This window comes from Aquarana catesbeiana, linkage group LG10 (genome assembly GCF_042186555.1).
Source record: "Aquarana catesbeiana isolate 2022-GZ linkage group LG10, ASM4218655v1, whole genome shotgun sequence".
Classification (NCBI taxonomy): Eukaryota; Metazoa; Chordata; class Amphibia; order Anura; family Ranidae; genus Aquarana; species Aquarana catesbeiana.
Genome location: NC_133333.1, coordinates 15951182 through 15979124, shown reverse-complemented (window position 1 = coordinate 15979124; position 27943 = coordinate 15951182). Strand labels below are relative to the sequence as shown.

Below are 27943 nucleotides of genomic sequence, written 5' to 3'. Positions count from 1 at the left end.
CTGATGGGAGGAGGTTTGCACTCAAAATCTCACGATACATGGCCCCATTCATTCTTTCATGTACACGGATCAGTCGTCCTGTTCCCTTTGCAGAGAAACAGCCCCAAAGCATGAGGTTGCCACCCCCATGCTTCACAGTAGGTATGGTGTTCTTTGGTTGCAACTCAGCATTCTCTCTCCTCCAAACACAACGAGTTCTACAGTCCTACTTTGGTTTCATCTGACTATATGACATTCTCCCAATCTTCTTCTGGATCATCCAAATGCTCGCTAGCAAACCTCAGATGGGCCCGGACATGTACTGACTTAAGTATTTTCCACCATAATTTGCAAATAAATTCTTTCAAAAATCAGGCAATGTGATTGTCTGGATTTGTTTCCACATTTTGTCTCTCATAGTTGAGGTATACCTATGATGACAATTTCAGGCCTCTCTCATCTTTTTAGGTGGGAGAACTTGCACAATTGGTGGCTGACTAAATACTTTTTTGCCCCACTGTACACATAGACACAGAGTATACATATATACACACAGACACACAGTGTACATATACACACATAGACTCATAGTATACATATATACACACAGACACATAGTATACATATACACACATAGACTCACAGTATACATATATACACACAGACACACAGTGTACATATACACACATAGACTCACAGTATACATATATACACACAGACACATAGTATACATATATGCACACATAGACTCATAGTATACATATATACACACATAGATACACAGTATACACATACACACATAGACATAGACACACAGTATACATATATACACACAGACACACAGTGTACATATACACACATAGACTCACAGTATACATATATACACACAGACACACAGTATACATATATACACACAGACACACAGTATACATATACACACATAGACACACAGTATACATATATACACACATAGATACACAGTATACACATACACACATAGACACACAGTATACATATATACATATAGGCATAGACACACAGTATACATATATACATATACACACAGACACACACCAGCACTGTTCACCCAAAAATCAGCCTGACACTGTTGACCCCATCTCCTGACATGCTGGGACTTGTAGTGCCCCAGCAGCTCACAGACACATTAGGTGGTAATGTGGGAGAGGAGGGGACTGTGTAGTGGTGGGCAGGTAATGAGTAGACAGGGTAGTAGAGATTGAGGGAGAAGTTCAGAACATGTCCTTCCTCCAGAAGCATGGCACTTCTCACACAGAAAATAGATCTAACAGCTTCAGAGAGAGGAGGAGCTCTGCTAGAGAAAAAACACATCCTCCCTCTCCCTCTCTGCTCATCAGGGTAAGCGACTGACAAAAATACACTCAGTTCAGCTCAGCAAGCTTACCTTCCAGCAGGTTGCAGTCCACTTCACACTGCAGGCTGTGTCCCCTCCTCCCTCTCCTCTCCTCCAGCAGTCCACATCTCCTGCTCTGAAATCTAATGAGCTGCGGTGGGTAAGGTGGGGGGGGGGGGCGTGCACACTGTGTTCCTATTGGCTGAGGAGGCAGTGCAGAGGCGGGGAAGTTATAGCTTCGGGATTTTCACAGCAAAATGATGCCGGCAAGGGACATTTCAGGGACAGATGTAAAAAAAACACAGATTTTTACATTCTGTCCCTGGTTTTACTTAGGTTGGCCACACTGATGGGGCCCCCCCAGTGGCCTTGGGGCCCTCGGGCACTGCCCTAGTGCCCGAATGGTCAGTCCGCCCCTGGCTGTGTGTTATGAGTTATTTTGAGGGGACAACAGATTTACATGTTATGCCGTGTACACACCCTCGGAATTTCCGACAACAAATGTTCGATGTGAGCTTGTTGTCGGAAATTCCGACTGTGTGTAGGTTCCACCGGACATTTGTTGTCGGAATTTCCGACAACAAAAATTTGAGAGCTGGATCTCAAATTTTCTGACAACAAAATCCGTCGTCGGAAATTCCGATCGTGTGTACACAATTCCTACACACAAAATTCCATGCATGCTCGGAATCAAGCAGAAGAGCCGCACTGGCTATTGAACTTCATTTTTCTCGGCTCGTCGTACGTGTTGTACGTCACCGCGTTCTTGACGTTCGGAATTTCCGACAACATTTGTGTGACCGTGTGTATGCAAGACAAGTTTGAAATAGAAATAAATCCAGGATTTTGTTGTCGGAATGTCCGATCGTGTGCGCGAGGCATTATACAAGCTGTACACTCAGTACTTTACATCATAGCAAAGTTGTCATATGAAAAGATAGAATAAAATATTTACAAAAATGTGAGGGGTGTACTCACTTTTGTGAGATACTGTATATATCTTGTGTGGAATTTACGAAACAGTTTTTAAATGTCCAATCTTCCAATAACCTCCCCTCCACTGATAAAACAATAAAAATTCTACATAATAATAATCTAATGAAATAATAATAAATGAAAATCTAAATAACATAAAATAATATGAATAAATGAAAATAGTGATTTTGGTATGCAACAATATTCTCTGTTTAAAAAAAAGGATTTTGTGTTAGATGACATTCAGGCCATCGTGATAAGTTTACAAATAAAGAGTAGTTTCCAAGATTATGCCAAAAAAGAAACATTTACAATATTTATGTTAAATAGCATGGACCCCAAAAGACCAGAATAAAAATTCTAAATCTATTTTGTAATATATAGTGTAGTAAATTGTAACAATTGGAAGTATTCTGATATAAAGTATCCTCTCGTTCATTCTTGGTTGTCTTGAGCAGAGAAAATACTGTTCACTGGCAATCTGCTGCCATCTGCAGGTTGTTCTGTCATGTACTATTATTTTGTTTAAATGCTTAATAATGTTGCATACCCCAATGACTTATTTTTTTTTTATTTCTTTATATTATCAATGTATTAAAATATATTTTTTTTATATTTATATATATTTTTTATTTTATATTTTTTTTTTGTTATAGCTCATGTAAATTTTTTTCAACTGTGCAATCTTCCAATAACCTCCTCTCCTTTTATTTAAAGCAGAGTTCCACCCAAATTTTGAACAATATCTGTATGTATTCTCTTCCTTGCCTAGACGCTGACATGCCATTTAAAAAAATTTAAATCGCCGTAATTACCTTTTATTTTTCTATTCTTCTTTGCACTTCCTGGTTCTCTTCCCGTGGGAGTAGGCGTGTTTCTAGCCTCTCCCAGACTCCTGGGAGCTAGTCTCAGGCTTCCCAGGATGCCACTGAGCATGTGCGGGAACGAGCGGTGAATGCTGGGAGCACAGCATTCACCACATCCAGGAAATAAATGCTTGTGGGCTTCAAATGCCCACAATGAAGATGGAAACCACCTGCAGTGAATAATATAAGTTATTCTTTCCGACGAAATCTGACACAGGCGGACATATTACACACAATATGTGAGTATGTAATGCTGAGAAGAAAAGTTTGTGAATTAACTCAAAAAAAAAAAAAAAAAAAAACGATAGATAGGTGGACCCCCGCTTTAAGTTATTCTACTAAGAAAAATAATTTTAAGTTATTTTATTATTATAATTACATTTTATTTTACCACTCAGTTTTATAGATTTTTTTTTTTATTTAGAGAATGTTTATTGCTGAGAGATCCCAACAACTTTTCACAAAAGTCTCTATTTTCCAAATTCTCTTGGTAATATGGTGTATTATCACAGCATATTAGAAGTTAATTCTCAGCAGCCCCAGTTTAAAAAACCCAATCTCAGTGTTCTTTCAGGCTTGAGAAAGGGGGACCCGTCACTGAAATGTGTTGCCTCTTGTCAGCCTCTCCATCATCCATGGTGGGTAGAGTAGGTTTGAGTTGACACCTTCACTGCACCACTGGCTGCAGTGGCAGTACTCCCCCTTGGCATATGACTGTGTGCAGAGTGACCTACCGTCTTACAGTACATTTTGTGTTTTTTTTTTGCTCTTATCTCTAATAAAGCATTTTAATAAATATTTTTGGTTTCCCAAGCATCACCTGGTTCATTTTCAAAATAGCTGCAACCAGATTTGGACTTTCATTGACTCTCAGGTACCATCAAAAGACTATTTATGGTGCAGAAGTGTTACTTTTTTTTTTCTCTTTTTTTTTTTTTACTATGGTCGTTAAAAACATCTCTGATCCTGATACCCATATTTATTGCTGTTCCATACTCATTATCAAGTCCTGGTATTGCTTCCAAGGTGGAGTAAATGCACAAATACCACTCATTTTCCAAATAGAAATGTAGAGAAATGAGAAACACACTCTTGAAAATTGAAATACAATTTCGGAATTGCGGGCATTCAATTGCATGGTAACAATTTGTATTAATTGATGTCTTACAAAGAAAGTTTTGCTTTTTTTTTTTAAGCCCTCTTCTTGAAACCATGACTTATTGCTAACACATGTTCAGGTTGGTATCAGTTCAGTTCAGTTCAGTTGGTATGTTCAGGTTGGTATCAGTTCAGTTGGTATGTTCAGGTTGGTATCAGTTGGTATCTACCCACTTCTGGCACTTTTGCTATCCCTGTAGTGCTGTAGTGTGTTGGCTTGGTATACCTCAAGGCAGGGGCGTTGCTAGGTCTACAAAAGATCTGGGGCTAGAGCCCATAGCAGCATAGTAAAGAAAGTCATAAGCTTGGCCGGGCATACACATGTATATACAGTAATATACGTGTGTGTTCGTGTTTATATCCCCAGAGAGCCCCCCACTTACATCAGGGTCCCCAGAGAGCTCCCCTTACATCAGGGTCCCCAGAGAGCACCCCTTACATCAGGGTCCCCAGAGAGCTCCCCTTACATCAGGGTCCCCAGAGAGCCCCCCTTACATCAGGGTCCCCAGAAAGCCTCCTCCTTACATCAGAGTCCTCAGGGAGCCTCCCCCTTGCATAAGGGTCCCCAAAGAGCCCCCCACTTACATCAGGGTCCCCAGAGAGCCTCCCCCTTAAATCAGGGTCCCCAGAGAGCCTCCCCCTTAAATCAGGATCACCAGAGAAATCAGGGTCACCAGAGAGCCTCCCTCTTAAAATCAGGGTCCCCAGAGAGCCCCCCACTTACATCAGGGTCCCCAGAGAGCCTCCCCTCCCCTTGGGGACCCCAGCAGAGACTCTGGGCTATGGGCCCCAGATTCTGACCTATAGCCCCAAAAGCCACCCCCTAGCGAAGCCACTGCTTCAAGGTAAGTGAATACAATTTTTTTTTCATAAAAACAAAAAATAAATTAATATAAAGCAAATTAGGATTTTTATTTAACTGCTTTGGCAATATTACCCTTACTCCCTAATAGATCAGAGCAATTTTTAAATTTCCACTATGGGCCTGTTTAAGATAATAAAATAATGCACACACTATTTTTTGGGGGGACAACTTAGGCTTTCTTTTGGCAATATTATTTAAAAAGATGTAAAAAATGCTTTCTTTTCTACTTCGAACAGTGTTACTTTTTTTTTAAACAAGAATACTTTTACTATACTTTTAATATAAATCAAAAGTATAAATTGTATGCTATAAACCATCTAAAATGACACCAAGGCCTCTTGCACACGATACTCCTGTCTGAGCATCTACTTTTTCAGACTTTTTTTTTTTTTAAATGTATTTTCGTGCATTTTCGCGCATATGCGTTTGTTGAATTTTCGTGCACATTTCTGTGCATGCACAGAAAGCATGTTACCATGTAGGCAATGTCAGTGGACACTCTGTACGAATTTGGGCGCAAACGCGCACGAATGCGCGCATGAAGCGTAAATTACTGACCAAAAATCAAAAATGATTCATCTATTATTTTTTTACCGAAGAATACATGGCGCTTGTTTACGCGCCTGTGTTCATAGGCACATTACAATTAACGGGCTGTAATTTTAGCTCAGTAAAACAATAAGCTGTACTGAGCTTTTTCAAACTGTAGTGTGCAAGAGGCCTAAAGGGGTCTCTTTATAAAACATTTGTTGGACAAATGTCACACACATTCATGGAGGGTGGATGCATTCTCCCTGTATTTTCTCTAATAGATTTATTCCTATGATTTATTCCTATGATTAATTCCTGTGATCTCAATCCCATCTAATGGCCAAACTGCAGTATAATTTTTCAGAGGGGTTTCAGAAAACGATACCATTTTTTGACCACTAGTTGGAACAGAGAACAGATCATTCCAAACCCTAATAACCTTTTTAGAGAGGGAATGTCATTGGCCCCTAAATGTTTTAATTGGTTCTGATTACTTCTAAAATCCCATGTGACGGCGCCGACCAATCCGAATGCTCCTAAACACACCTCCTGATGGGGTACATTTTGGAGATTAAGCCAAGGGGATTTCTAAGCGGCTATACCAGGGCTCATAGCGGGATATCTATGGTCGTGCTCCAGGTCAGCAGGACTGGGGGGGGGGACATTCTGTGTAAGTTCACCTTACAGATTTTTCTGTAAAGGTGAACTTACCCTTTAAGTGATTTAAAACATGCTATTCAGTGTATTTAATGAAATTCAGCAAGACCTGTATTTATATTTTCCATGGTACATTCACTTGCCGTGAACCTGGCAATAAGAAGAACTAATGACATCTCAACAGTTGATCTAAATGATTTCAATTTATTGTATTTAATGAAAGCAAAGCAAACAATTGCAAGAATAGCTAACATAAATCAATCAGATTTCAGATGTATTCTGATTAAAGTATTCAGAACAATGAAAGTTTTTGAAAGAATCAGTCACAAGGCAGGAGAAACCTCAGGTGGAAGCTACTTTTCCATAAACGGTTTCAGGGAATGTTGGTAAACCTATTTAGCTCCACCACAGGTCACAGGAACCAGTATGTAGCTTGGGATTCTGCAGCTTGCATCAGAGGCTTCTCCTAAAAGCATTGCACTTTGTGACTGATTTGCCTTCAGGTTGGACGTTTTCCTTTTCCGAAGCTCAATTTACGACCTTCTATATTGCACAAGTGAGATTTGATCAAGTTGAAATTTTAGGTGGATTGGGCCAAGATCCAAGAGACACGGCTGTTCTCAGACGCAGGTCTTTCCTGGTTGCGGTTCTGGTTCTGGTTCTGGTTCTGGATCGACTTCTGGCACCTGTGTTTGGGTTTTACAGGTGTAGAAGGATCCCAACAACTCGCAGGTGCTGTGTGCGGGGCAGTCCTGGGCCACACAGGTCACTTTGTTATCCTGGCAAAGACACTTGCTGCTGCAGATGGAGTCTTTCCAGAATGGCACTCCTTCGCTGGCAAACTTGGCTGCAAAATGGATAAAGGATGTTGTCAGCGACCAATAACTTAAAGTAGAACTAAAGGCCGGGACTGGAATAGTCAGTAGGCCGGGAAGTGTCAGTAGAGCAGTGGACTTGTCAGTAGGGTAGAAGTTGGTGTCAGTAGAGCAGTGGACTTGTCAGTATGGTAGAGGTTGGTGTCAGTAGAACAGTGGACTTGTCAGTAGGGCAAATGCTGGTGTCAGTAGAGCAGTGGACTTGTCAGTAGGGCAAAGGTTGGTGTCAGTAGAGCAGTGGACTTGTCAGTAGGATAGAGGTTGGTGTCAGTAGAGCAGTGGACTTGTCAGTAGGGCAGAGGTTGGTGTCAGTAGAGCAGTGGACTTGTCAGTAGGGCAGAGGTTGGTGTCAGTAGAGCAGTGGACTTGTCAGTAGGATAGAGGTTGGTGTCAGTAGAGCAGTGGACTTGTCAGTAGGATAGAGGTTGGTGTCAGTAGAGCAGTGGACTTGTCAGTAGGATAGAGGTTGGTGTCAGTAGAGCAGTGGACTTGTCAGTAGGGCAAAGGTTGGTGTCAGTAGAGCAGTGGACTTGTCAGTAGGGCAGAGGTTGGTGTCAGTAGAGCAGTGGACTTGTCAGTAGGATAGAGGTTGGTGTCAGTAGAGAAGTGGACTTGTCAGTAGGATAGAGGTTGGTGTCAGTAGAGCAGTGGACTTGTCAGTAGGGCAAAGGTTGTTGTCAGTAGAGCAGTGGACTTGTCAGTAGGGCAGAGGTTGGTGTCAGTAGAGCAGTGGACTTGTCAGTAGGATAGAGGTTGGTGTCAGTAGAGCAGTGGACTTGTCAGTAGGGCAGAGGTTGGTGTCAGTAGAGCAGTTAACAGTGTCAGTAGTTTTTTTATTATTTTTAAATTTTTTTTACAATTTTTTTTAGGAGCCCCTTTGGGGGGCTTGGTGAAATTTCTGCAGGGGGAATCTTCACCACACGGGGTGATTAGGGTGTGATTAAGGTGTGCCTAGGCATGCCTGGCACACCCCCTGCGCACGCCTATGTGCCCTCTGCAAGTGCAGCTACTCCAGAGCTTAGTAAATGAGGTAAGGCTTCACCTTGCAAAGAACACCGAATCACGTGCAAGGAGAATGGAAAAAGACTGCATTTTTGCTTGCACATGATTGGATGATGAAAGTCAGCAGAGCTTCTGCTCATTTACTCAGCTCTGGAGCAACGTCACTTGCAGAGTGAAACTGCACTTTGCAAAGTGCACAGTCTTTTTGCCTTTAGTAAATCAAGCCCATTGCCTTTTATTCTTCTCTCCCTCTACTGAGTTATTGATGTTATGCTGCACCATTCTCCTCCAGCCAACGGGGGGGGGGGGGGGGCTAAAGCCAAACAAGCCCATAGACCTCTATGCAGAGCGCTGAGAATCCTGGGAGTTTTAGTTTGAAACGGCAGCCATATAATGGGACGAATAGGCTCCTTACACTACAGATCCCAATAGGCACTGTGCAGTAGGAGGAGTAGAGAGATGTTTTTTTTTAACCTCTTGGCGTCGACAGCACGCAAATAGGCTGCCTCTCCATAGGTGGGCCTTGGTACCGAGTGACCACATATTTGCGTGCAATATTGCAAAAACAGTTTTGCCAAGAGCTGCTTATGGTTGGGAGCTTTCCAATAATGTGACCGTGGTGACAGCCAATCACGGTGGTCACATGATCATAAACCCCGCCTCCTGTTATCTTAAACCCCTTAAAGGGCTGGGAGGCACTTTAAAGGGGTTAAACTGCCTGGGAAAGCTCTTCCTCTTGGCACCAAGGGAGTTAGTGAGAGAGCACCTCTGTCTGAATATTTGACTGCCAGCAGGAGACCGTACCAGCAGAGATCCAATCCTAAGACTGGGAGTGACACCTGGGGGGCAGCGGAGCACCGTCCACATCACAGCATCTGCACCGCTGCTGAAGGGAGACCGGAGCATCCACTCACCCTCTGCTTCCCACCGCTGATCACTGGAGTCTTTCAGGGAAAGACAGAGGGCCCTTGCTCTTTACCTTGACCTTCTTAAGAACCTCCCTAACAGAGGACCCATCTAGTGGCTCCTTTGGGGGTAGTGCTGGACAGGCAAACCCTAACCTCCTAACACTAACCCACCTGTATAAGAAAGATTTTTCTACTTACCTATTTTTAGCCCGCTCTGGTCCATTCACATGATCTGGCTCCCCTCTGTCAGCCATCAGTGGCTGCAGGGGAGAGAAGGGACCACAGACAATGGATGGGTCATAGAAAGTCTGTGCATGACCTCTTTGCTCCTAGGCTTTTCCAGCTGTTCTCAACGCTCCATCCTCTCCCCTGCAGCTGCCACTGGCTGACACAGGGGAACCGGATCTTGTGACCAGACTGGAGCGGGTAGACGATAGGTAAGTATCTTTCTTACACAGGTTAGCCAGTATATGTGAAGGGAGGGAGGGGGACATTTTGGAAGACTAGTTAGGTGGAATATTTGGAATATTGAATATTTACAGTGTTATCAGGTGATTTTTCATTTTTTTAATGAAACAATCTTGCAATGGAGGGTGGCGTGTATCTCCTCTGAGTCATTCCACTGTAAGTGTGTAATCTGAAATCCTGCTATTAAGGTCTACTCATGCTAGAGGCTATTTAAGCCATTCACAGCGTAGTACTAAATGAGGTTTAAGAAAATCTAGTGTAGTAGCCTTACTGTAAATGTAACCTAACTAAAAGAGATAAAATCTGACTGAAATACAAATAAGTTAATGGGGTTCTTCCATGATATATTGTATTTGCAGAGCAATATTGGGACTTTCAGATACAAAAGAGGGCAGTGTGTACCTAGTCTGAATCATTCAGCTGTAAGTATGTAATTTGAAACCCTGCTATTATGGTCTATTTATGCTAGAGGCTTTTTATGCTATTCACAGCATAGTACTAAAGAGTTTCAGGGAACCCAGAGTCGTAGCCTTACACTCACGACTTGTTAACTGTAAATGGTCATTTTGAAATATCCTCATGTGATCTAACTAAGGATAAAAAATAATCTGACTATAAAAAAATAAATAAATAAAAAAAAAAAAATGAAACAAAATAAAAAAATGTTAGCTGTGAACATATTATAATATATTAATAAAATAAATAAATGAATAAAAGAAAAAAAATTAAATGAATCAATTTCACCCAAAAATACCACATGGCCAGTTATTCTCTCTTTTACAAAATTTCCCAAATACCTTGAAAGATGCAGCCTCCTGGAGCCTTGAATTCATCTACTTGGAATATCCAGCGTCCAGGGTAGTTCACGTTGGATGTGGATGTGATTTTCAGCACTTCGTTGGTTCTGGATCCAGGGATGCTGACGTAGTTTTTATCATCGCCGCTGTTAAATCCAGCCTGGGAAAACGACATGCAATTGACTTATAAATAATAATGACAATAATTAAACATTTAGATTAAATTCATTCTAATTTCTTAAATGGTAATTTTTTTATATGGATAACTTTTGAACTTTTGAAGCAAAACCTGTCGCTACTTTTTTTTTTTTAAATAGAGATGCTGTTAGTATTATACTGAAAAATATCTGAAGGTCCCCATCTGAAACAGAGGGAAATAAGTTACTGCGCTGAATATGTTTTGCTTGCATGTAAATCGTAGCCTGAGCTATTGAGCTCTGTAGGCAACAGATATTCTTTTCAATAGAGATGCTATATTAGGATCAGGAAACATCTGAAAAGGGAGCCAGAGCACACTACCTGCTGGATGGAAACAAGAACATTTTCAAAGGCTATATGTCTTATTTACCTAGCAAAAGAATTGTATATATTAGCCATAACCATGACGAAGAAAGAATGTACAAACTACTATGCATTCCTTTTATAATCATTTCTGATTTATCAGAATTGTAAATTCTGTCTTGAATGTTTATTTCCTTTTTAAATTTGTACTGATGTGATTAGGTGATACCTGAGCTGGGGTGCCACCCAAACCGTTGTTGGGGTCTCCTTCACTGGCAGTTCCAGTTGTCCACTGGATCTTCTTGTAATTCAGGATGACAAAATACTGGTATCCATCGCTGGTAAGGACAGCCTGGAATGTGTTTCTCTGGATGACAAGAACAACAAAATATATTGTATAGATTGTATAATTCTATCCTACAATATAGCCTTTCAACCTTCTTACCGCAGAGGATCCCTAAAAATAACTCAAGGGATCCCTTGCTAAAAATGATGATATCTAAAACTCACAGTACATTAGAGTAATTTATAAGTTATAGATAAAATAAAATAGTAAATTTGGCAGCTAGTATGGATAAGTTTATAGGGACACAATTTTCAGTGATAAATAGTACAAATATCGATAATGAAAAGGACTGTCCCAAAGAAAGTAGCAGCTTTGAAGCCCTGATGAAGGGAGCACATTGAACCTGAAATTTGTCAGCTTCCGTTTTCTTCTAATGCAACTCAATAAAGTATCTTACTAACAGTTATTTTCTCATCAACTGATCTTGGTTTTCTGACGCCTAGGAGAGTTTACCATTAACCCTCTGCCATTTTTAACGCAACACGCTCATGAAAAAATCCTGCTAGCATGTTAACCAGCGGGACCGCCGGTGGTATTTAACCTCGACACCTGTTCGTTATTGCAGGACAGCTGCTAGGGAAAACTCATATGGATATAGTTTTATCTGGGGCGGCCATTTGCACAAAAAACTATCTCAGCTCATTTTGCCATCTTCAGGGATTAAAGGACACATGCCAGGGGCGAAGGACAATGAAAAGCTTGGACAATTCTTCGGTAATCCCACAAGCATGGATGCAATTTGCTGGGACCCACCTAATGGGAGTCAACAGAAGGCCTTAGTATTTGTTTGTATTTGGCCTCGTGCACACCAGACGCTTAGTCCTGTGTTTAGGTGCATACAGAAGGCACTGTCCTGTTTCTGGCAGCCTATAAAACTCTATAAGAGATGAACGTTCGGAACGCAGTCTGCTTGTATTTTGGTCATTTTTCCATGGGCCCATACTTTCCTAAAAGTTAGTACCGCTAGGCGCACCATCCAACCCCATCCAGTGGCAGCAGCTGCTAGTATGTCAGCGTTTTATAGGCTGCCATGGTACACCTATGACTTCTGCCTGCATCTAAACACCAAAACCTCTTGCACAGGTGCTATATGCCAAATGAGAATGATGATGTGATAGCATAGAGTAGACCACCTCTCCCAACTTGCCTGCACCTCATCATCTCCCCATTTTAACATCTCAATTTGTAATTAGACTATACCGTATGTATACCCCTAATTTGTAATTAGAATCAACGTCTATCCAATCGTAAATACCCAGATAGCAAGCAATTGTGCTGCAAGTTTGAAAATGACTTGCTAAGCTATTGCTAGACCTGCCAGGCTTTACAATTTTTTTGCACAATTGCAGCAAGTCCGCATTGCATGACTCAAGATTTCAACTTTTTTTTTTGCAAACATTCTGCAAGTCTGCTGCAAGTTCTGGTTCAGTTATGTTGTGAAATAGTCATCCCACCACAGGGGGTCACTGTGGCTGAATTGTCATGCTGTAGACCTGCAGAGCTCTTGCTATAGACCAGTGATGGCGAACCTTGGCACCCCAGATGTTTTGGAACTACATTTCCCATGATGCTCACGCACTCTGCAGTGTAGGTGAGCATCATGGGAAATGTAGTTCCAAAACATCTGGTTCGCCATCACGGCCCTAGGCTGTTCTCTCAAATTGAATTTCAAAATATTACCCCCCATCTGGGGTGCCAAGGTTCGCCATCACTGCTATAGACTCACCACTGCAACGTTGCACTTGCTAGAGACTTACCGCGCAAATTTGCTACAAATTGGAAAAGTGTCGACTAGAACTTGTGCTTCATGTGTAGCAAGTTACCAGACTTATAATTCAACACTGCCACAAATTTGTGGCAAGTTATCCTTGCTATCTGGGTAAGCCCAACCCAACCCAACTCAACCCATATTTTAAGATCCATTTGTCTGTCATTAGAATCAAGGCAATTCAAACAGAGCGCATTCCACACAAGTCAACACCGAAGCATTGTATAGTTGAGACAGTAGGTTCATATATAGTTTTAGGACTATATCATTCATTTTTTTTTGTGTGCAGTTGTAGCCGCTGAAGAGAAAATGTACAAGTCCTATTAGGAGACACTTACCTTTCTAACAGCTGCCCCATAAAAGACCACGTCATGCCAGGTGGCGATGTAGGCCCACTTTGCAACATAATGAAGGTGTGGGAGATGTTTGGCCATATCGGATGTGATCCTTTGCAGAGTGGCAGGATCTTTGGTCTCTTTGTAGTATACAAATCCTCCCAACTCATTATCTACATCCCCCCAGAATGGTGTGATAAAGACTTGCCCATCTGTCAAAGGGAATGCATCAGGTGTGTATTGTGACACTGCAGTATTGAAGGAGATCACGCCATTGTTGCACACCTGTAAAAGAAAAGCTTATCAATTAAATTTGCCCAGTGGGGAGGAACCTGCATGGCACCGCAGGATGGAGAATGCTTGGTATGTCAGAATTCCAGCCCAGGCCAGCTTGCTGAGTGTGCCCACCTCGAGGGACTGCCAGGTAACCTCGAAGGAGACCTATCCAGAACTTAAAGTAGAGGAAGGTGCCGCAAAGCTTAACTCTGGGCAAACAGCTAAATATACAGATGAAATACATATAAAGGTGCTGCCAATGGATTTGCATTTCTGTCCATGCAGCCCCCCGGAATTTACCAGGACATGGCACAACCAGGCCAATCAGCTTCCCCTGATACAGTTGATGTGGAACTCAAGGAAGAAATACTCACCTATTCTCCAACGGTCTGACTGGACTATGAAGGAGCTGCAGCAGAGTGATGGGGCAATCTTCCTGCTCACTGTCAATTTTCTGATCCTAAGCATATTTCCATGCAGCACACCTAATTTTCTCCCAGTCCCGCCCCTCTGCCCCCCTCCCAGTCTGAGTGCTGCTTTACAGGGGATTGTAAGAGGCTAATGCTAATCTAGATGCTAATCTAGAATTTCTACTACCCTGTTTCCCCGAAAATAAGACCTAGCGTGATTGTCAGTGATGGCTGCAATATAAGCCATACCCCCCAAATAAGCCCTACCCTGTTTCCCCGAAAATAAGCCCTACCCTGAAAATAAGACCTACAAGAACTTTAACTAGGGCTTATTTGGGGGGTAGGGCTTATATTGCAGCCATCACCGACAATCACGCTAGGTCTTATTTTCAGGGAAACAGGGTAGTTGCATTGAAAAAATTACATGCCATTGACCGGACTATGAAGGAGCAGCAGCAGAGTGATGGGGCAGTCTCCCTGCTCACTGTCAATGTTCTGCTTCTAAGCATATTTCCAGGCAGAACACCTAATTTTCTCCCAGTCCTGCCCCCCCCCCCTCCCCCCCCGCCCCGTCCCAGATTGAGTACTGCTTTACAGGGGATTGTAAGAGGCGAATGCCAAGTCTAGCATTTATATTAGATGCATTAAAAAAAATACATTTAATGATTTATGAATTAATACAGAACTGCATGCAGGTGTGTCTTTTATATCTGCCTGGAAATTATTTTTAGATGACAGTTTCACTTTAAATAAAGCTGTACTTACATACAGACATTTGTAGGATTTCCCAAAGAATTTAAATTCTTCATCGAGATGTTCTTGTTCGGAGCAGGCATCATCTCCTACTGGGGTTACCTTGTCACCCTGCTCTTCCCCAAATGGATAAAGAATATTGTCTGGGGAAAAGAAAAAATCAGTCCGTATTAATAAAATTTCTTAATATAGCATCTATATCAGTCATAAAGCTGAATCATGGCTAGAATCCTTAAAGGAATAATTCAAATTGAGAGTTTTCATTTCCTTGAAATTTCAGAACAAAGTTGAAGATTTCGGCCAACATGTTGGCATCTCATAATGTATTGTAGTCAGTATGGAAATAAGAGTGGTTTTTGGTGGTTTTAAAGGAGCAATGGATTTAAATAACTCCTGAGGGTTAAAGAGGCTCCATTCAACCAGACCTATTTTAGTTCCAAAAACCCGTCCCTCATTAGCCTAATTTTTTTTTATGGTAGTGTTGCCTGGGTCCAATGGACTAAAAAATAGATAAAGAACCGCGCTACATGCATAAGTGTGAAAACATAAAAATGAATCGTGAATGACCAAATTTGTGAAAATCCTGCTGCTAAACACTAAAACCTCGATATAAGGCAAAAATCAAATACATAACAATCAGTGTAGCGCTGGACAAAAGAAATGTTACTAGTGACTGAAAATTAGTGAACAATCTCTGATATTACCCAGATATAATGCCAAATAAACTATTACTAAGATATAATACCAAATAAACAATAAAACACACATAAAATATTCATCTAAGGCTTATATCAATATATGGTGCACAGTGAAATTCTCATAAATGATATTCCTTATAAACATGGGTTCATGCCCAGATTGGTATATGTGAAAAGAATAAATATATAACACAAATAGTGAAAAAAAAATAAAAAGTTCAAAAAATGTGTCCCATATAACAATGTGTTAATTCCAAAGGAAATCCAAAAAAAGGTTGTGTTGCAAGGTTCGGGAATACTTGATCCACCTCTCGTGTAGCCCACCACCAAATGATAGAAGTTAAGGCCAAAACATTAAACATTAAGGTCAAAACAGGCTTAGTTGTGGAAAAATCCAGAGATGATGAAGCCTCCGAGTTCTCTCTCACCTCATCAGATAGGCAGCCCACAGCCACGGGGACCCCGATGTGGAAGTATACTCATAAGGATTCCTTCAATATTTCATCTCAGACAAGGTCAGGTGCAAATAAGCCACAACTCCCAAGAAAAAATAGAATAGGACTCCAATAGTGTAGATTGAAAAAATCGGGGCAATTTGCGGTAAGCAGGCTTTTCGGTAAGCCTTCATTTCTATCATTTGGTGGTGGGCTACACGAGAGGTGGATCAAGTATTCCCGAACCTTGCAACACAACCTTTTTTTGGATTTCCTTTGGAATTAAGACATTGTTATATGGGACACATTTTTTGAACTTTTTATTTTTTTTTCACTATTTGTGTTATATATTTATTCTTTTCACATATACCAATCTGGGCATGAACCCATGTTTATAAGGAATATCATTTATGAGAATTTCACTGTGCACCATATATTGATATAAGCCTTAGATGAATATTTTATGTGTGTTTTATTGTTTATTTGGTATTATATCTTAGTAATAGTTTATTTGGCATTATACATGGGTCCAATGGACTCACTGGGACCCTGTCCAGGGGCCATGGCTGCCGCAGCAGTCATGACCCCATTATCAATCTTTTCAGCCAGCAATGGTGAAAAATGTTATAGAAAGCCAACCGGTTGTAGAGCTGCTGTATTGCTTTTATATGGGGCTGAAGGTGCCCACGTTGCCTTCTACCACATTCCTGAGGTCTCATGTTCCACTGTGGAGCCCAGGACTAAAGCCTACAGTTCCATTGGCTGACCATAGAGATGAAGGAGAAATGCATTCCTAAATACACAAAAAATAAATGGATATTGACATTTATGCCCCGTACACACAGTCGGATTTTCTGACGAAAAAATGTTCGATGTGAGCTTGTTTTCGGAAATTCCGACCGTGTGTAGGCTCCATCGGACATTTTCCATCGGAATTTTCGTCACACAAAATTTGAGATCTGGATCTCAAATTTTCCGACAACAAAATCCGTTGTCGTAAATTCCGATCGTGTGTGCACAATTCCGACGCACAAAGTTCCACACATGCTCGGAATCAAGCAGCAGAGCCGCATTGGCTATTGAACTTCCTTTTTCTAGTGCTGTCATATGTGTTGTACGTCACCGCGTTCTGGACGTTCGGAATTTCCAACAAGATTTGTGTAACCGTGTGTATGCAAGACAAGTTTGAGCCAACATCCGTCGGAAAAAATCCATGGATTTTGTTGTCGGAATGTCCGATCGTGTGTACGGGGCATTATAGTAATATAGTAACACCAGAGATTGTTGATCCAGGGAAAATCCAATTGCTTTCTGGGAAATCAGGGAGAAAGGTATTTTCCCCTCACTAGAGCCAATTGGACCATGCTTTATACTTTTTTTGCCTTCCTCAGGAGAAACTGTGTGCATATGATTCTGTATATGAAGGTTTTATATTTATTTATGTTATTTATTTTCTTTCTATTGGTTGAATTTCTGTCTTTTTGCAACCTAATTATGTAAAAAAAAGTTATGGACTTAGATATACTTTCAAATCCTAATTATTTTTTATTTACTACAATCATGTATAAATTAACCCAAGAAAGGAAGAACATCAAGATCCGTGCAGTATTTTGCTTTAATTAACAGCTAAAAAAGAAGAATCACAGTAATTAAAGTCTAACATTAGCCATGAATGAAAAATGAAAAAAAAAAAAGAACTAACATAATATACTTAGCTAATTTTCCACTTATGTTCATTTTCAAATAAATTTCAATGTACAAAATGAACTAAAGAATATACGTATTAATATATTTAAATAATTGTTTTTTTGCCTACCATCATTTTCATATGAAACCTGCTGGTCCTGTTCGAAGGATTCTACCAAAAAAAAAAAAAGTAAATAGATCAGTTTAGTATGACAGTAATTGGGTGGCCATTTGAATTTCATGTGATACACTCTGCAGAACACACCACATACTGTGAAATTGTTGGGAGATTTGTTAATACTGATTAAATATCCACAAAAAAAAAAATGGTCGGAGGACACCTAGCATTCCTCTACATATAATGGGATGTACAGTATAAATTTTACAGCCTTCCATTATTTACTTACTTACTTTTTACTCGTGGTTTAATTAGTTTCTTTGGTATCAAGGCCTTCTCAGTAGAAAAAAAAGTACCTGCCGCCCAAGACCATTGTTCTCTCTTGACTTGGTTTATATAGATTAAAAAGCTTCCCATTGTATGTTTATTCATAATTATAAAAGGTACCCCACCCCCATCATCTTTTTCCATAGATCAAGTCACGTGTGCTTTTTTTTCCACACACCAAGAGCATTGGCATTAGGAATCCATGCTCCTTCAACATTAGGAATCCATGTTCCTTCAACATTAGGAATCCATGTTCCTTCAACATGGGTTGGCCCAAGGATCCCTGCATAGATTAGCATCATAGTTGAGGAGATCTATTGTATGTTTTTTTCATATTTATAAAAGGTGGCCTTCTATAATCCTTCTGTAGATCAAGTCCACTGTGCTTTTTTTTCCACACAGCAAGAGTATTGGCCTTAGGAATCGATGTTCCTTCAATATGGGTTGGCCCAAGGATGTCTGAATAGATTAGCATCATAGTTGAGATCTCTCTACTCTTCCTGTTCTGTCTGACAACTGTCCCCTGGACAAGAAGAAAGGGGAAATCTCTTTCATGGTGACTAAAGCTATCTATCATATGTTTATTCATAATTATAAAACGTCCCCTACCCCCATCATAATCCTATGGGAAATCAAGTCATGTGTGCATTTTTTCACACACCAAGAGCATTGGCCTTAGGAATCCATGTTCCCTTAATATAGTTTGACCCAAGGATGTCTGCATAGATTAGCATCATAGTCCCACACCCCCCATCATCTTTTTCCATAGATCAAGTCATGTGTCCTTTTTTATTCACACACCAAGAGCATTGGCATTAGGAATCCACGTTCCTTCAACATTAGGAATCCATGTTCCTTCAACATTAGGAATCCATCTTCCTTCAACATTAGGAATCCATGTTCCTTCAACATGGGTTGGCCCAAGGATGTCTTCATAGATTAGCATCATAGTTGAAGAGATCTATTGTATGTTTTTTTCATATTTATAAAAGATGCCCTATTATAATCCTTCTGTAGATCAAGTCCAGTGTGCATTTTTTTCACACAGCAAGAGCATTGACCTTAGGAATTGATGTTCCTTCAACATGGGTTGGCCCAAGGATGTCTGAATAGATTAGAATCATTTGAGGAGAATCTCTCTACTCTTCTTGTTTTGTCTGACAACAGGAAGCAAGGGGAAATCTCCTTCACGGGGACTAAACTGACAACAAAATACTGGCCAAGTTTCCAACCCTTCCTCATATCTACTAGAAAATGTGTTTTGATTGCTGTCTATGTCCTCATTAGGGCAATATTCTATCACTTTCTCTACTGTCTAGTTAAAAAGGAGAGATTTTTTTTCCTTAGTACCTGTCCTATCTGACACCTTTCAAATAGACAGGGATTGATGTGAAGTTTCCCAAATGAGGACACACATTTGACAGAGATTCTCATTCTATCCAAATTAGAAAAAAAAAGTTTTGGCTGGAGTTAGTCTTTAATCAAAGTACTTATCAGGAATGCTATTGAGCAGACATCATAGTGGCTTAGTGCTTAGCACTTCTGCCTCGCACTGGGTCCTTGGTTTTAATCCTGGGCAGGGCACTATCTGCATAGAAATTGCATGTTCTACCCATGCTTGCAGGACATTTTAGTTTCCTCCTCCATGCCAAAGACATGCTGAGAAATTGGCCCTAGTATGTGAGATAGGGACCTTAGATTTTGAGTTCATTCGGGCATGAACTGATGGGAACGTCTAGTCTGTAGAGCACTGTATAAATGCCTATAATAAATAATTAAATCTGTACCCTAGCCAAAAAGTAAACCAACAAACTTATATAGGTAGATAAGCAAATAAAGAAAAAAGATCTTAAAAAGGATATACGTATGTATTCTATATACAGTATAAAATAATTTTTGCCTACCATGTGAATTCTGCTGTTGCTGTTGGGCTGAATCTACAGGAAACGTGGAAGAGATAATTGGGTGAACACAACATACACTGCAAAAAGTTTAAAAGAAGTTGAGCCTAAGCCTGATCTCAATCCAGTGCAGTGCCTGAGAGCAGCAGCTCTCTCCTCTCTCTCTCTCCTCACTGGACATGGAGGCAGCAGTGGGAGCCATTGGCTCTGGCTGCTGTGAATCACAGTCTGGGAGGAGAGAGCGGAGCCGAGCTACATTGTGTGTGTCAATGTCGGGATTGAGCCCGCATGAGTGCCCCCATAGCTAGAAGCTTGCTATAAGGGCACTTGGAAGGGGTGAAGAGCCAGGAGCACCAGCAGGGGACCCAAAAAGAGAAGGATCAGGGCAGTTTTGTGCAAAACCATTACACAGAGAAGGTAAGTATGACATGTTTGTTATTTTAGAAAAAAAAATTCCTTTACATTCACTTTAAAAGCTTGACAAAACAATAGGTAGATGGTGAGGGACCTCCAAGGTAAGTCTAACTCTACAGGTTAGGTTGGGGTTGGAAGATAGGAGTGCATTTACACTGGACAGGCAGCTTGTATAGAAGGGTGTAGAAGGACCTACAGCAGCATTTCACAACCTTTTTTCTTTCTACCCTTTTTTGTACCCTTTTTTCAGGTCTCGAGGAACCATTACTAAAACCAATTCATCACTGATGGTCAGTAGGAAGAATACAACCCTCACAGTGGTGTTCAGAATGCCACCTTTAAGGACCTTTTGGTGTCGTGCTGCTGGCTTTGCCAAGTGGCATTGGATCTGGATTTAAGCAAGCATCATCAGATGCAAGGTCACTCAGCCACAGCTCAAAGGCATGCCTAGCAACCTTTGGAGGAAGCCTAGGGTTTCACAGAACCCTGGTTGAGGATGTCTGGACTACAGAATGCTTCAGATTAAATTGATGGACAAGTACATTTATCCTATTTAAATAAGTGCAACCAATGTGCAGCTAAAAAGTGTAGTCAATTCGTTCCGGGGATTCAAGGATGCCTCCTTCCTCAGGGCTTGAAATATTAGTAAAAGCCAAAAGATGGATCTGCTGAGGAGCATGCTGGCTAGCAATTCATTACTTACTGATTACCTCTTATACCCCAGTGTCCAAACTTTGAAATCTACCAATATTTGAATCCTTGATGAATGGGGTATCCGTAAACTCCTGAAATAATTTAGATACATAGATGTGACTCTCTGCCACGGAACTATAGTTGTATCCCACGAGATTCCATTTACCCCCCCCCTTTTCTCTTTCCTCCGCCTTCTTTTCTCCTCTTTTTTTTTTTTTTATTGAACGTTTTTTTTATTCCTTTTTTCGGTTTTGGGCTTTCCTCAGCTCTTCTCTCTTGCTGCCTTGTATGGAAAACCTGGCTCACCCTCTCCCTCTGGGTTGCAAACATCATGTCTGACGTTCCAATTCCACGTACCTGAGATTTTCTTTGAAAGACCATGTGTGGTTTCTGTTGTATTGCCCTTCTGTCTTTGTACGGCCTTTGTAACAATAGGCCTATTGACCCATTTCCTTCATTTCTTTGTATTTTATAGTCTCACTCTCACCCGTTTTCACCAATGTCTATTTGCATCTTTGTTTCTTTGAAAATCTCAATAAACTTTTTTGTAAAAGAAATGAATTGGATACACTTATTAGGGATGTCTTTGGATAATCGCAATGGAATTAACATATAATTTTGGACTTTAGGATTAAGGTGTGGCAATCCTGCTTAATCTTATAGTATTAAATGGATAGAGGTTCTCTCTCTGTCCCAAATCTATGTATATATATATATGTCACCTACCATCAATTGCATTGGAAACGGGCCGGTTCGGGAAGTAGGGCACTACAGAAGAAGGCAAAGAGAGCTTTTAAGTTTGACAGCAGTTGGGTGACAATCCATATACTGTACATTTTCTACAAGCCCTGAAAAAATGTCTTTCAATCCTGCCAGAAATCCAGTGTCCTTGTAAATACCTCATATCTTGAACAATGCTATCATCTTTTTCTGTGTACTACAAAACACCTCTTCTCTACTTAATGTAAATGAGGGGGGGCTGGGGGGGGGTAATATTTTGAAATTCAATTTGAGAGAACAGCCTAGGGCGGTGATGGCGAACCTTGGCACCCCAGATGTTTTGGAACTACATTTCCCATGATGCTCAACTACACTGCAGAGTGCATGAGCATCATGGGAAATGTAGCTCCAAAACGTCTGGGGTGCAAAGGTTCTCCATCACTGGTTTAGGGTGACAAAGTTGCTTTTCTATATATTCAGTGTACCGAGTGAAGGTTGTCACCCTAGGACAGGAAGTTTGTTACTGGCAGGATCACCAGGTGAAAATAACAGAAATAAAGCCTTTACAAAAGAAAACAAATGTTGCCATTACATCTAACTAAGGACCAGTAAGCTGTAATATATAGTGCATATCTGTTTATGGGTTGAGATACATTTTTAAAAATTATGAAAAATGACTTTTGAAATTGTAATAATAATAAAAATAATGTTAACATGAAAAAAATAATAATAATAATTAAAATAATATTAATAATAATATCAATAATATTAAGTCCAAAGTAGCTAACAGATATACAGCAGTTGTCAGGCGATAATTATTTGATGTGATAGATATAAATATTTATTTATAGATAGAGATCTTTGCTTGGAGTTGCCCCCACAGCTTTAAATGATAATAATAATAATAATAATAATAATAATAATAATAATAATAATAATAATAATAATAACAATCTAATTTTATAATATTACAGCTTTAAATGATTCTACTACTGCTACTAATATTTATAGATAGATATTTTTGCTTGAAGTTGCCCCTACAGCTTTAAATGATCATACTGATGATAATAATAATAATAACAATCTAATTTTATAATATTACAGCTTTAAATTATACTACTACTGCTACTAATATTTATAGATAGATATCTTTGCTTGGAGTTGCTCCTACAGTTTTAAATGATGACAATAAAAATAATAAAAAATGATAATAATTAAAATAATATTAATAATAATAATAATAATAATAATAATAATAAACATCTAATATTATAATATTAATACATCAGTAGTAGCTGACAGACCTACAATAGTTGTCAGGCGATAATTATTTGATGTAGATAGATATAAATATATATTTATAGATATCTTTGCTTGGAGTTGCCCCACAGCTTCAAATCATGATGATGATAATAATAATAATAATAATAATAATAATAATAATCATAATACATCAGTGGTAGCTGACAGACATACATTAGTTGTCAGGCTATACATATTAGATGTGGACAGATATAAATATATATTTATAGATAGATATCTTTGCTTGGAGTTACCCCTTCAACTTTAAATTATAATATTAATAATAACAATGACAATATAATATTTTAATATTAATAATGCTATTACATCAGTAGTAGCTGACAGACATACAATAGTTGTCAGGCAATACATATTTGATTTTGATAGATATAAATATTTATTTATAGATATATAGCTTTGCTTGGAATTGCCCCCACTGCTTTAAATAATGACAATAATAATAATAAAATCAAAATAATTAAAATAATATTAATCATAATAGTAATAATAATAATAAGCCCGAACCAGCTAACAGTCTTACAGTAGTTGTTAGGTGATAATTATTTGATGTGGAAAGATATAAATACATATTTATAGATAGATATCTTTGCTTGGAGTTGCCCCTACAGGTTTAAATGATAATAACAATAATAATAACACTATAATATTCTAATATTACCAGGGCTTTTTTTCTCAGAGAGAAGGTGCAGGAACCCCCCTTCTGAGTCATCCCTTGACTCCGCCCCCTACCCACCTCCGAGCACCGTTCCTTGGGTCCAACCCTTACCCACCTCCCAATACTGCCCCTTTCAGAGAATACAGAACCAAATATTTTATATGGAGTTTGTTAATGATACAAGAAAGGCAATAAAATAGATCTAGCAACAATAGACATCCAAGCGACAATAGATCCCCTCCAGCAACAATGCATACCCAACAGCAAGCATCAATTGACCCTTCAGCATCCAGCAACTTTAGACCCCTCCCCTCCCTCAACAGTAGATCCCACCCAGCAGCGATTGACCCCCTGCAACATAAGACCCACCCCCAGCAACAATAGATCCCCCATCAGCAACAATAGACCCCCCCTGCAAAAAAAGATTCCATCCAGCAACAATAGATTCCCCAGTAGCCAGCATCAATAGACCCTTCAGTAGCCAGCTACAAAGACCCCTCCCTCAACAGTAGATTTCTCCCAGCAATGATTCCCAGCAAAATAAGACCCACACCCAGCAACAATAGTTCCCCCACGAGAAACAGAAGTCCTCCCCAGCAACAGTAGACCTCCTTCCTCCCCAAAATAGATCCCCTCCAGCAACAATAGATTTCTCAACAGCCAGCATCAATAGACTCTCCAGCCCACCCCAGCACCCCTTGCCATTCAGTTCTGGAGGTGCCGGAACTGCTTTCCCCCAAGTTCCTGCTGAAAAAAAGCCCTGAATATTACTAATAATAATACATGAGTAGTAGCTGACAGACATACAGCAGTTGTCAGGCAATAAATATTTGATGTTGATAGATATAAATATATATTTGTAGACAGATATCTTTGCTTGGAGTTGCATCCCACAGATTTAAATAATGATGATAATAACAATAATAAATAATAATAATAATAATAATACATCAGTGGTAGCTGACAGGCATACAATAATTGTCAGGCAATAAATATTTGATGTTGATAAATAAATATACATACATACATAAGATACGTATACATAAGATATCTTTGCTTGGACTACAGCTTCTGCAGAGAGATTGCTCCACAGCCTTACCAAAAAATAATATTTATTATTTAGTAATATTTATTACAGGTATTTACAGTATATGCTCCTACTTGTTACCTGAAAAAGTAGATCCGTGGCCAAATATGGCGAAAACAACTGAAAAAGAGAACAGAGGAATTTGCTCAGGTCTTCCAGCCCTCTACATTTTGTGATAGGTAAGACGTTGTACAGAACTTACCAGCTAGCAGCAAAGGAATTGTCTTCATGGTGTCAGCTCACCGGAACTCTGAGGAAGAATTGAAATAAGTATTTGGTTATTGGTCATGTGTGACTCACGGAAGGTTGTACGAATAGACACGGAATGGTGGTTTGTGCCATGTATTATTTTTATGATGGTATTTATTATTTTTTCCAATTTTATTTTTTAATTATTTTTTTTACATTTTTTTTTAGAAGCCCCGTTAAGGGGCTTTGTTGAAATATCAGGGGTTTAAACAGGGCATACCTGCACCACACAGGGTGATTAGGGTGTGCCCAGGCACCCCTGGCAAACCCTGTGCGCACGCCTATGATTATACATAAAACATCAGCATATTATGCAGTTTTGGGTAGTATACAAATTCTCATATACGTTGTAGCAATCTTCAATCTTTGTATGGTTGCATCTATTTAGGAAGTGTCTCTTTACAGTAAGAAAATGCATAAAAAACACATAAAAAAGCATTGAAAATGGCAATATACGAGTTACGTGGAAATTTAGTGCAATGCATTAAAAAATGGTAAAAAACACAATATGCGTTTTTCAAAAACACATACTGTGTGTTTAAGTGCACCAGTGTGAACGGGGCCCTTAGAGTAGTTGGGTTGTAGAGTGAAAAAATGGAAGCGGAAGGGTTTCACTCAGTCAGGAGCTCAATATTAGGAACGGCCTATGATTAAGTTCCTGACACAGTGAAACGCGTTGGTTGGTCTGTATATTGGATGGATTAATTATGGAGCTGGAGGACTCAATTAACTTTCTGAGGCTTTTATATGGTGAGCGGTTCCCCTGTCCTTTTTTTTGTAATCTTGCCTAGACAGGTCCAATGTCATATTCCCAGAGAGAAAACTCTGATCCGGAGACTGAAGGGCTACACACCATAAAGGTAAATATAGAAAAAAAGATAATTGATTGAGTGTAGTGGCCAACACATTTCAGGGAACAAATCACCGCCTTTACCAGGGCTTAAAAATGTAGGGTTAAAAATATGGAAACCCAGGGGAATCTGGTAATTTAGATTGTAGGTGTGCACACAGTAGGGGAAGGGAAAAGGACCACCACTCCAGGTGGATATGTGGATACAAGACTCTCCACAGAACTGGAACACCAGGTGCAGGCTAAGCATATAGTAAATGAAGCAAAGGAGAAGTTCTGGACAGCTGGACTCCGGAATATAGCCTTTATTGTAAATAATCCAAGAAATACAATCCACAGCAGAAAATGGGACAAATGCACTGACGCGTTTCACACTTAACAGTGCTTAGTCTGAAACGCGTCAGCTCGTTTGTCCCTTTTTCTGCTGTGGCTTGTATTTCTTGGATTTTTTTACAATAAAGGCTATATTCCGGAGTGCTGCTGTCCAGAACTTCTCTTTTGCTTCAGGTGTGCACACAGTGCCCTCCGGCTACTGGTTTAAGCCCTGATTTCAGCCTACAAAATGCGTTGGCCACTACACCCAAACATCTTTCTGACTGGTGCAGCTCTTCAATTCCTGAAACAGAGTTTTACCCATGAAACCCACGGTGAAGGTGGTGACCACCCGGTGTGCAGAAGCGGCCTACCTACCAATTGGATGCTCCACATGGATCATGTTACCATAACAAAGAGAACAAATATGAACTATTACCTACTCTTAGCTCTAGGTTCCCGCACCATCTCATCTACCTAATTCCCAGAGAGCAAAGAGTTTCCCTTAAAATGTAAGTCGTTATCTAGCGATGGAACCTTTGACTTACCTCTATGTGGTCTGATGCTCCACAGTCATATCTCAGCATAGGGGAGCGGAGTCTTATACGTTTCGTGAAAGGGGCGGGGCCTCTCATGTTTAAACAGATCTTAAACATCATTGAAGGTTTATTCTTGTGTTAAGTGCTGGGAAAAATGTTGATGCATGCGGCTTATAAAAATATTTATGTACGGCTTTTGTATTAAAATGCTTTATTTGGCCTCAGACACTTAAAGGTGCACCTTTATTAAACATTTAGTCATGATATTTTTTGTAGCCATGACGGCACCACTTATACCTCTGTTTCTGATCTGACTTAATCTTCATTTAAATTTGAACTCCATCCAGATAAAAAAAAAAAAAAAAAAGAAAACCCAACATAATTTAAAGACCAACTTTGGACTTGCCCTCAACTACATTACTGTCCGCGTTGCTAGGTCTACAAAAGATCTAAGTCTAGAGCCCATAGCAGCGTAGTAAAGAAAGTCATACACTTGGGAGGACATACACATGTATATAATATATATGTGTGTGTGTATATATCCCCAGAGAGCCCCCCTTACATCAGGGTCCCCAGAGAGCCCCCCTTACATTAGGGTCCCCAGAGAACTTCCCCCTTAAATCAGGGTCCCCAGAGAGCCCCCCCTTTAAATCAGGGTCCCCAGAGAGCCTCTCCTTAAATCAGGGTCCCCAGAGAGCCTCTCCTTAAATCAGGGTCCCCAGAGAGCCTCCCCCTTAAATCAGAGTCCCCAGAGAGCCTCCCCCTGCATCAGGGTCCCCAGAGAGCCCCCCACTTACATCAGGGTCCCCAGAGAGCCCCCCACTTACATCAGGGTCCCCTGAGAGCCTCCCCTCCCCTTGGTGACCCCTGCAGAGACTCGGGGCTATGGGCCCCAGATTCGGGGCTATAGCCCCAAAAGCCACCCCCTAGCTACGCCACTGCTGTCCGCTCTTCCCCCCGGGAAGGCACCCATGCATGCATTTTTTGATTGACTTTGTTTTACATATGCCTTACATGCTCATCACATGACAAGACAAGGGGGTCTTCCTCCTTTATGGAAATGAGCTGCCCAGTGGTGCTGATGTGATTACACAG

The 27943-nt window shown here is 40.2% G+C and overlaps 1 protein-coding gene across 1 annotated transcript; it reads right to left on the bottom strand.

Annotated features, from left to right (window-relative positions):
* Positions 1–6587: 6587 nt before the first annotated feature.
* Positions 6588–26941, bottom strand: LOC141110383 (alpha-tectorin-like). The gene is made up of 11 exons (XM_073601700.1): positions 26858–26941; positions 25101–25148; positions 24980–25018; positions 21840–21881; positions 20010–20042; positions 17791–17832; positions 14855–14985; positions 13407–13688; positions 11184–11321; positions 10454–10613; positions 6588–7250 (listed from the first exon to the last, which is right to left on the bottom strand). The coding sequence occupies exons 2-11, from the start codon at positions 25126–25128 to the stop codon at positions 7024–7026; spliced, it is 1122 nt and encodes a 373-aa protein (XP_073457801.1). The 5' UTR covers positions 25129–25148; positions 26858–26941; the 3' UTR covers positions 6588–7023.
* Positions 26942–27943: the final 1002 nt, after the last annotated feature.